The sequence below is a fragment of the Drosophila willistoni genome (genome assembly GCF_018902025.1).
Source record: "Drosophila willistoni isolate 14030-0811.24 chromosome 2R unlocalized genomic scaffold, UCI_dwil_1.1 Seg167, whole genome shotgun sequence".
Taxonomy (NCBI): Eukaryota; Metazoa; Arthropoda; class Insecta; order Diptera; family Drosophilidae; genus Drosophila; species Drosophila willistoni.
Window position 1 is genome coordinate 11,160,760 of NW_025814050.1, and position 9,983 is coordinate 11,170,742.

General features: G+C 36.4%; 3 protein-coding genes across 5 annotated transcripts in view; 2 read left to right on the top strand and 1 right to left on the bottom strand.

The window, feature by feature from the left end:
• Nucleotides 1–2,661, bottom strand: part of LOC6642223 (serine/threonine-protein phosphatase 6 regulatory ankyrin repeat subunit A) — a 30,287-nt gene extending 27,626 nt beyond the window's left edge. For all 3 annotated transcript variants that reach the window (XM_023176018.2, XM_023176017.2, XM_023176016.2), the window contains exon 1: nucleotides 2,227–2,661. In XM_023176018.2, the coding sequence (XP_023031786.1) occupies nucleotides 2,227–2,610 (384 nt within the window). In that variant the 5' untranslated portion in view covers nucleotides 2,611–2,661. The remainder of the gene's footprint in view (nucleotides 1–2,226) is intronic.
• Nucleotides 2,662–5,885: 3,224 nt separating this feature from the next.
• Nucleotides 5,886–7,658, top strand: LOC6642226 (cytosolic non-specific dipeptidase). The gene has a single exon (XM_002064710.1). It carries the CDS (start codon nucleotides 5,886–5,888, stop codon nucleotides 7,656–7,658), a length of 1,773 nt encoding a protein of 590 aa, XP_002064746.1.
• A 133-nt stretch (nucleotides 7,659–7,791) lies between these two features.
• Nucleotides 7,792–9,576, top strand: LOC6642227 (cytosolic non-specific dipeptidase). Its single transcript, XM_002064711.1, has one exon. It carries the CDS (start codon nucleotides 7,792–7,794, stop codon nucleotides 9,574–9,576), a length of 1,785 nt encoding a protein of 594 aa, XP_002064747.1.
• Nucleotides 9,577–9,983: the final 407 nt, after the last annotated feature.

A 9,983-nucleotide genomic window follows, 5' to 3' on the forward strand; every position in this document is an offset into this window, starting at 1 on the left:
GATAGAAAAAATGGCTTAGAGACTAGTAGCTATTAGCTAGCTAAATCACTCTGCGGTATTGGAAGCAATTATAATTTGCAATTACTATACAACTTTAAAATAATAGAAAAAAACCACAGAGTATACCTATTCTTTTTTTAAATTTTAGATTTATTGGCCATTCCTGCCATTTCTAATCAACTATCAAAGGATCTATCTTTAGGTGTATTGAAATATTGCAAAAACAATTTCGCATAAACTATTAAAATTAGACTACTTTACAAAATAGGAGACGTTTTAGCTTAAAGACTTGAAAGTTCCTGTCCTTAGTCCTTAGTCCCTTAAGCAAGGGACTTTTGCTGGTTCTGAGTATAATAGAACTTAAAAAGAGTCTCAGGAGTCTCTCACATGGTTAACATTGACTTGAATTGGTTAAAATAAAACTAAATTCGAAAATAAAACAGCAAACGAAACAGAAATAAAACTTCTTGGATAAAGGCTTTATTAGATTGTTCAGTTTTGTTTCTTTCCTTTTTTCTATTGTTTTTTTATACGGAAGTTATCTGAACAAAAAAACCAACAAAAACCTACATGTAGAAACTATTTTTAATATTAGAAGATTTTATTCAAATTTCCAAATCTGAGAGCTTTAAAATAAATAATAATTCTATTCAATTAGTAATAATTCTTCTTGTATTTAAATAACTTAAAATTCTATTAGTCAATAATAATAAAAAAACAATAACAAAGAAAACTAAAGAAGTTCTCTTATTGAAAAACCTTGTAACCCAATTATCCTTAAGTATAATCATCATTATTCCTGCACTTTGCCCATGGCCGTGCCGCATTCTTTTAGTTGAGCTGATAAGCTCTCTGTGGGTTAAACATTTCTTCACCCCATAATCGTTTGGGTTTTTGTTCGACTTTGAGGCAATTTTCATAATTATAACCGAATCAAGTACACAATCATAAAAACATGGGGTAAACGGGGCCCTGGAAAATGATTCTCTGAAAATAAACTAAAGGCAAAAATAGCTTCTAACATAGTTTGTGGGCTATATTTATGCAAATATCTAGTCTAGCCGACACTCGACAGAACTTCTGCAGGAAGACAGAAAACCCTTTTCTTCTCTTCACTCTGCTACTTCTTCGATGACTTTTTTTGTTTTCCAATTTTTCCTTTATTTTCTCTTGTTTTCTTGTCGTCTCGACTTTCTTCTTCTTGCATTTTATTGCCATTTGTGTCTATGCAACGCTAATTTTATGTGAATGACTTTTTTCCTTCTTTTTCGTTTTTTTTTTCTGATATAGGTATATTTTTTTTTATGGTAAATTGAAATCGAAGCGCTTCAATTTCGATGTTTTTTATGAGTTTATCGCTACAAGTAAGGGGTAAGGGGTAATGGTGGGCGGGTTAGCAACTTGTGGCAGGACTTGGGCGCCTCATTGCCTTGGCAGCGAAACATTTGGGACGCGCTATCAAATAACTAACTAACATTTGGCTACTGTTCCGTTATTTTGGTTGGTAAACAACCAAATATGAAAATGCCGCCGCCGCCGCCAAGCGACGTTGATAAGGGCGACATACAGTGGTGTAGAAATGATTCTAAATTGTCCGAAATTTCTATACAATATGTCATTTTAAAAAAGACGATTAAAGATAGTGATTTTGCTTTAGTAAAAAGGAATATTTCTAATGCAAGATATTTAAGTCAAAGTTATTTGTTTTCTAAAGAAATAATAGAGATCTGAAGTTTATTCGACATAAGTGTTTACAGAATTTTTAAATATTATAGAATTTAAAAGACATTTTATTGATAAGGTGTACAATATAGCATTAAATACGATAAAGCCATTGTTCAGATATTCCATTTATAGTAATTTTTCTATTTCTCTATTCAAAACTAAATTACCAAAATTATATTAAAATATCATGTTCAAATTATTCAATCAGACAATTCTTTTTAAGATCATGAATTGCTATATATCTGACTATTTTTAATAGACAAAATTAAAAAAAGTAAAAGTAAAAGTAGTTGAGTTTATGTATAATACATTTTCCATTCAAAATAACTATCCTTTTGCTTATGGTAAAATAAAAAAAAAGTTTAAACCACTGTGCTTCAACTATTGCCTTCGCCTTGTACCTGTACCTTGTTTTATGTTGGCTCAAAATTGATTTTACAAACCAAATACAACTTGTACTTCCTTTTTGCTCCAAAAAGAAGTTAGTCATCATGTACTTACCATATCATGAATCCCGGCCAATGGAATGTGATTGCCATCCTCACCCACATTGGCCACATATTTCTCCAATTTCTTAAGTTCCGCTTCGATAGGTGTCCATTCGCTTTTTGTGGCCAGGCCGAGCACTTTGTTAGCCGTATCCCGTATAGAGGCACCGGCACTTGGCGGTTTTGGTGCTGGAAATAGATCCGTATCCTTTTTATCGCCATTACTGGAACTATCATCCTTGGGATCGGAATCAGCTTTGCTGGCTGGTGTGGCACGTTCGCTGGGCGTTGTGGAATCATCGGGTGGGCCGGTCAATGAGGATGGCGTCTTACGTCCAACGCCAGCACCACCGGCACCGCCGCGACTACCACCGCGTCCGCCGCGCGGTTGAGACATGTTGCCGCTGGTTCTTCAATGGACTTTCTCTATGCAAGTCAGTCCATTACACAACACACACACACACACACACACACACACAACTTTAAATGAAGGGGGAGAAGAAAATATTTCGCAATTTGTTTTTTAATTTCAAGTTTAGTTTTGCTTTTTTAATTTTGTTTATCTTGGCATTTTGTTGAATCCTTGTATTGTATTATTATTATTGATTTCGCACGTGACTCGATCAAATTTTGTTGCATACTTTTGGGTTGTTCGCTTATTTCGCACATTCTTTTGGCCTCCGCATTTTTACCAATATTTGTTACCAACAATTTGCATTTTCATTGGCAACACAATAACAACAAAACACACAAACACTACCAAAAACTGGTTCTTCTTTTTTTTCTGCTGCTTCTTCTTCTTTTTTTCAGAAGGTTTCCTTGGGCTTGAGCCACATCCACATCCGTTTTACCATTATAATTCCACTTTGATTCTTTTTTTGCTTTCTTCACTTTTACTACACAAAAATTTATATGTTTGGCCCTCCTTTATGGTTTTTGGTTGCGTGTGCGTTAACGGCAAGAATTTCCCTCTTTACTTTGCATTTGCTTGACTTTACTTTACTTTACTTGACTTTAACTTTCTATTTTGCTTCCCCTTGTTACACCATTGCTCTCAGTTAGCACTTCTATGAACGGGAAGCTCGCGATTCGATACAACCGTCTGCCACAAGCGTCTGTGAGTTTCTGATTTGCCAGCTGAAAACTTCATTCTGCCATTCTGCGAGAGAAAAAACCAGCAACTAAATACCTTGGCAACCTGACGAAAGAAACTTTCCCGAAGAAGGACGCCAAAACTTTGGCGCAAGCGTTTGTTTACAATTGTTGAATCCCCCATCCTCCATCCCCTTACTCATTTCACACCCCTTCGACAGATTTTGACATAGTTTTTGGCGCCAAAAAGTAAACAAAAACTAACGCCACTAACTGACTTACCCAAAATATACTCTTTCCATTGAACATATATTTTAATTTTTTTGTTGATAATATATTTCTCATTTGCATTCGATGATTAGCCAAGGAGATATATGCAAAAGCTAAGCAAATTAAACGATCAAACTAATTAGTTAAAATACAGTGACTCTCAAAAATACTCAAACCACAATACATATGTATGTATATCTGTTTAAAAAAATACAGAATAAAAAGTCATATCAATTTTTAAATAAATCCCATGTTTTATTCACATTAACTAAATATTTCATGCAACAACCAGACATAACTGAAAGTTTTTTATTGCCATAGCTTGCTCAAGTCTATCTTAAATATTTGACACTAATTTCAAGAGCTTTAAGACCTTATCTACAACGGACTTATGAAATTGATTTATCTTTTTTTTGGAGTGTGGTTAACGAATTTTTTGATTTGAATCAATCATTTTTAGTAGGGCTGGCTTTTTGTCTTTAAAATAAGTGTATATATTACGGCAGTAAACATCTAAATTATCTATGTAAATGTTTTTTTAGACGATGTAACAATTGATGTCCAATATGATGGGTGTATGTTAACATTTCGTAATTTATATTCTTGGAAAAAAGACTATGAGCTTTATTTTTAGTTAATACCGTTGTAGGTGGAATTATAGAATTTGTCAAGATACCGATTAGTTGGATACAAATTATATATACATACGTATAGATTATATCGCGTTCTTCTAAAGACGTCCGATCGTCGCGGCTCCAACAAGTCTTCCGTGTTCTCCTTCTATGTTCTCTCTCTCTATGATCTCTCTCTGTATTCTCTCTATGTATTCTTTGTAAGCTCTCCACGTACTCTCTGTCATTCTTGACAAATTAGTCAGGCAGGCATTTTCGACCCCACAAGCTACATATATACCTATATTCTTAACCCTCTAATGCCCAAGAGTGTCTCAAGGCACATATCGATACTTTATAAAATCATTCACACTGACCATTTTTTAAACCATTTCGAAGTTAATTTACGTTAAAAAGTTTCATTTGTTTATTCCCAACTTTAATGAAATGCAAATTTTTCAAAATAGTTTGTGTTCATTGTTTGTTACATAATTTTATGACAATCGATAAAAAACTCACGAGCATTAGAGGGTTAATCAGAGTAAGAATCCAAATCGATATACCGAAATCTAACTATTTATTTTATGCTCTCAGTTGGAAAGAATATTATTGAATAATTGATATCAAGCTTGACAAAATCGGACCACTGTAACATATAGATGCCATAAAAACAAGCGATCGAAAAACGAAATTAATTGAGATATATCGCAAAAGAAATATTCAAAAATTAAAGTAGGCTTAGTGGAAAATTACTCTTAAAATCAAATATCGTATAAAATCTAAAGGAATTTGAAAAAAACTTATTGAATAAAAATTTATGAAAGGAATATAGGATTTTAAATTGGCCTGTGCTCAAAAGGGTATATAGACTTCGACGGAATCAAATTTGCCTTCGTTTTTGTTGTATTCTAATAAAAATTTTGCATTTTCATATCTTTTTTTATTTTTCATTCATCTCTCATTGTAATACATATCTGTAATTGTGTATTTCCTAACTAAATAAATGAGCAAATTACCTGTTGGAGCTAATAAAAGAAAAACATTGCAGATACTTTATATAGATAAAATTTGATTAGTTTAAATTGCATGTTCATACAGAAATGCTTGGCAAATAAATGCTAGACAACATGCAAGAATTTAGCAATAAATTTTTTGAATTTTCAAACCTTTGATTTTCCCGGCTGCAACACGGACAAAATGGTAACATCAATAAATTGCTGCATATAAATTTAAAAAATTCAACTTATTCAAAGTTGAAAACTTATGTGAAAGTATAAGAATATTTAAATATGAAACGTTGTTCATTAGTCGGTGTTTAGGTTGAAGCAATATCAAGAACGAAATCAAAGTCCTAACAGAAATGCCATGGCTTTACCATTTCAAAGCCAAAACTAATTGAGAATTACTTATAGAATTTGCCATAAGAATTTATGTATTGTGCCAAAGCCTTTAAATCTTCGTTTAGCAAACACTATTCTATTCAGTTTAAGTTATCTAAGGAAAAGCTTAAAATGATTTAGTTATCAATGAGAAAAAAATAATTATCAAAATTTGTTTTTAAAAATTTTACAGTCAAGAAAATTTGAAAGAAAAAGAATTCCAAATGAGGCAAGGATCGAAAAGATTTTCGACGCGAAACTCTTCGCGAAACTCTTCGCGACATTCTCGGCGCTCCAGATGGGATCGTCCAAATGAAAATATGGGGGATGACTCTCAATTGGAACCACCACCTGCCTGCCATTGTACCAATTGTAAAATGCATTTACGTAAACCTGTGGAACGCAGCAGTTTTCTGATGCTAAGAAAATTGCGGCAAGTGCTCACCGCGATCGATCACACAACTGACCAGATTTTTGAGGAACTGGAAGATTATGTGGCAAGGAAAACCATTTCATCGGATGTGGACTATATGCCGGAGTGTTTGAATGCCTTGGATATGGTGCGTGGGCGTCTGGAGAAAATGAAATTTTATGTAAATGATTATACGATCAATTTAGGTCGTTCGGTCTGCAGTAGTGATCCCTTGCAGAAGGTACTCTTTGCCGATTATTTCTCATCGCCCACGAAGAATACGCTGCTGATCTATACCTATTTGGATGTACCGAAGGCCAAGATAAGGGATGGTTGGCTGAGTGATCCTTTCGAGTTGAGAGCCAGTGATGGTTTACTCTATGGTCGTGGTGTCTCGACGGGTAAGGGCATGACCGTCTGTTGGCTAAACGCCATTGAATGTTGGCTAAAGGAACATCAAGATTTGCCCATAAATGTAAAGATTATAGTCGAAACTCTGCATGAGATGGGCAGCACTGGGCTGCAGCAATATATGGACATAAAAAAGGAGTTCTTTCTGGATGTGGACGTAATAGTCTTTGGCAACAATTCGTGGATCAACGATGAGAGCCCCGTACTAAGTTGCAGTCTTGCAGGTTGGGCCACCTTTGGGATGGAATTGTGTGGCGGAGACAAGCATTTAGAGGGTCTTGCTGGTGGTTTGGTCTATGAACCCATGATCGATGTCTGCCAATTGATGGACAGTTTGGTAGATAATCGTCAAGAGTTACGCATAAGCCAAATTAATCAAATGGTCAAGCCCTTATCGCACCACGAATGGGAACTCTTGGAAACGGCTAGCTTCAGTGAATACGACTACAAGGAAAAACTGGGCATACGACGTCTTCGCTATGAACTGGGCAAGGCTGAGCTATTGCAGCAACGTTGGTGTCACTCGAATATCACAATGCATGGCATTGAGAATTGTTTTAGTCGTCCTGGCTCATCGACCATGCTGCCAATGACTGTTATGGCAAAATTTACCATCAAACTTGTACCCGATCAGGTGGTCCAGCAGGTGCATGCCCATGTCGAAGATTATTTATATAGCAAACACGAAGAGCTAAAAATGGGTACAACACTGCGAACTTATGTTTTGGACTCTTGTGATTCATTTAGCTGGCCTTTTGATAACCGATTCACAAAATCCACGATTAGGGCCATTGAAAATGTATTTCATTTCAGACCAGAGCTAACATCGGGCATTGTCACCTGCCTGCCCATAGCAAGTCTCTTTCGCAAACATGTTAACAAGCCCATCATACTTTTGCCCTACACTCAACGGATGGATTGTTCTGATGTCATTAATGAGTCCATACCGGCTCAGTGTTTTGTGAATTATGTGAAAACCTGTGCCTCTCTCATGCACGAACTGTCAATGTTGTCAGCGAAATGTAAATGTGATTTGATCTACGAGTACTGCAATCGTCGAGGTAACGCTGAAATTTTGGAAGCTGCTCGGTCAACTATGGGGCCATCTGGCACACGTAAAAATATAATATTACAAATACCAAAGTTATCACAATCCAACGACAAAAGACGCGATGAAACAGAAAACCCACTGAAAAAGTTTCTGTGCATGCCATTTAGGCGCAAGAAGAAAGATCAAGAAACACCCGGTGGTTCGAATGAGAGATTTTAAGTACAAGTTTGATCATCTCTGAATTGGCTTTCCTTTTTACATTATTCGGTATTTGATTTGTGACTTAATTTTCTACATACATTCATTTAAATTCGGAATAAAACGCAAAAAAAAAAAATTTCTAAATTCCAAAATGATTTGTTGGGGTGATAACAAGAATTGCGGCATCTTTGTGCCCGATGTCCTTGACCGTAAAAATTGTAATTGTGAGCGTGAAATGTGCATCTCAGACTTACCCCTGGAAGACCGCCGACCTGTGGCTGAAGTCGATCTGGAGGAGGTTCAAGACAACATGTACATGCGAAGCGAAGAGTTCCTAAAGGAGTTGGCTAATATGATAAAAGTCAAATCGATATCCGGTGATGCACAATATGACAAGCAGAATAAGCATATAATTGATCGCTTGGCTCAATACCTAAAGCAACTTGATTTTGACGTCGATGTGGCTGAATATAAGCCCAAGGATAATGAAGAGAATTTACCCAAACAATATGTACTATTTGCCAACTACTTTTCAACACCAATCAAGAATGTGGTCCTGTTATACGGTTATGTCGATGTGCCAGCCATTGAGGAGCTAGAGAAATGGAAACGTGATCCCTTTAAGTTAACCGAGGAGAATGACATGCTCTATGGCCAGGGATTGGCTACCTCAAAGGGCCCCATATTGGCATGGATTCAAGCCATCGATTCGTGGCTAACCAATACCACGGATATTCCAGTAAATGTGCGTCTGGTGATCGAAGTTAATCATTATCAAAATAGTCGTGGCTTGCGGCAATTGATAGAGGAACGTCAAGAGTTTTTTCGATCAGTGGATTTAATTCTTTACTGCACCAACTATTGGATAGCCGAAAAAGTGCCCATGCTCATCAGTAGTTACAGTGGCTATGTGTATTTCAGGTTGAATGTCTATGCCAAAGATACAGATACATTAAGTGCGACATCTTCAGCATTTCCATCTGATCCAATGTCTGAGATGTGTCAACTTCTAAACACTTTGATGGATCCCAAGAGGGGTAGTTTAGTGAAAGATTTGCAAAGACATGTCACACCTGTGACGCAAAACGATTGGAATGTCTTGTGTAAAATGGAATCAGGTCCCATGGAGTTGAGAGAAGCCCAGGATATTAAACGTCTACCCCATGAGGAATCACGTCCAGAATTTCTCAAACATCGCTGGTGCATGCCAAGCATCTCAATACACAAAGTGAAGACCTTTCATTCCGATAGTTTGCGCACCTTGCGCACTCCCCGTCACTGTATGGCCGAGTTTTCGGTTAAAGTTGTTTGCAGGCAGAGTCTTCAGTATGTCACATATCTCATTCAATCCCATTTGGATGAAGCTTATCGCCAATTGAAATGTGTTCACACTGCTGATTTACGTGTGATTGATAAGTTGGCGCCGTTGAATGAAACGCGAGGGAATCCCTTCACAGAGGCCGTCGGAAATGCCTTTAAGCGGGTATTCAATTGCAAAGCGGTTATACCCGATAATTTAAGTACTTATCTGCCCATGGTGAATGTAATGCGTAAATATTGTATGCCCCGTGCCTTCTCCGTGGGTGTACCCTTCAGTTCCATACACTCGCCACCCGGCAAGCCAAATGAAAGTCTGTCACAGGAAATGTATCTACAAAATATCGAGCTTTTTTCGAACATCATGTATGAAGTTTCCCTGCGGCCGACCAGCTGCAAGTGCGATGTGATTCCAGATTTTTGCTTTGAAACAGGTAATGACACCGAATTGGACTTTCTGTCCATGATAGCGCTTCGCCATCCATCCATTGCCATTGACATCCATGAGCTGGATGCCTGGGAGGAGAAGCAGAAAATGTTTACAGTGGAAGCCAGCGGGTTTAGATCCGATTCCGATTATATTCAATTTGGAAATAGGACGGGAAGTAAACTTGATTGAAAGTGATTGGTTCGGTCAATTGTCTCGATCTCTCGATAAATTATGCCTTCAAAAGTCTTTCCCAAGCAACAGTGACATATTTTTAAATCAAATTAACCATATAGTCAACTTTCTTGCAAAGTGTATATATCCTTTTATTTATGCAAAATGACTTTGGAATCTCTATGCAATACAATAGCGATACTTTTTTCAACTAGCTCAAACTATTATTAAATTATAAATAAATTAAATTGTCATATTAAATTGTAATATGTAATTGAAAGCCCTTAAAACACAGTACAATTAATGATTTTTCATTTCTTAGATGGAAAACGAGCATCTGCATGGACTGAAATTAGTATCAACTATTTTACTTAATATTTTTCAAAACATTTTGATTTTAAATCCTTTAATGGAACTTTACTTTG

Bases quoted from the DNA above. Each gene is read 5' to 3' on its own strand.
- LOC6642226 (XM_002064710.1), top strand. From the start codon at position 5,886: ATGGGGGATGACTCTCAATTGGAACCACCACCTGCCTGCCATTGTACC.
- LOC6642227 (XM_002064711.1), top strand. From the start codon at position 7,792: ATGATTTGTTGGGGTGATAACAAGAATTGCGGCATCTTTGTGCCCGAT.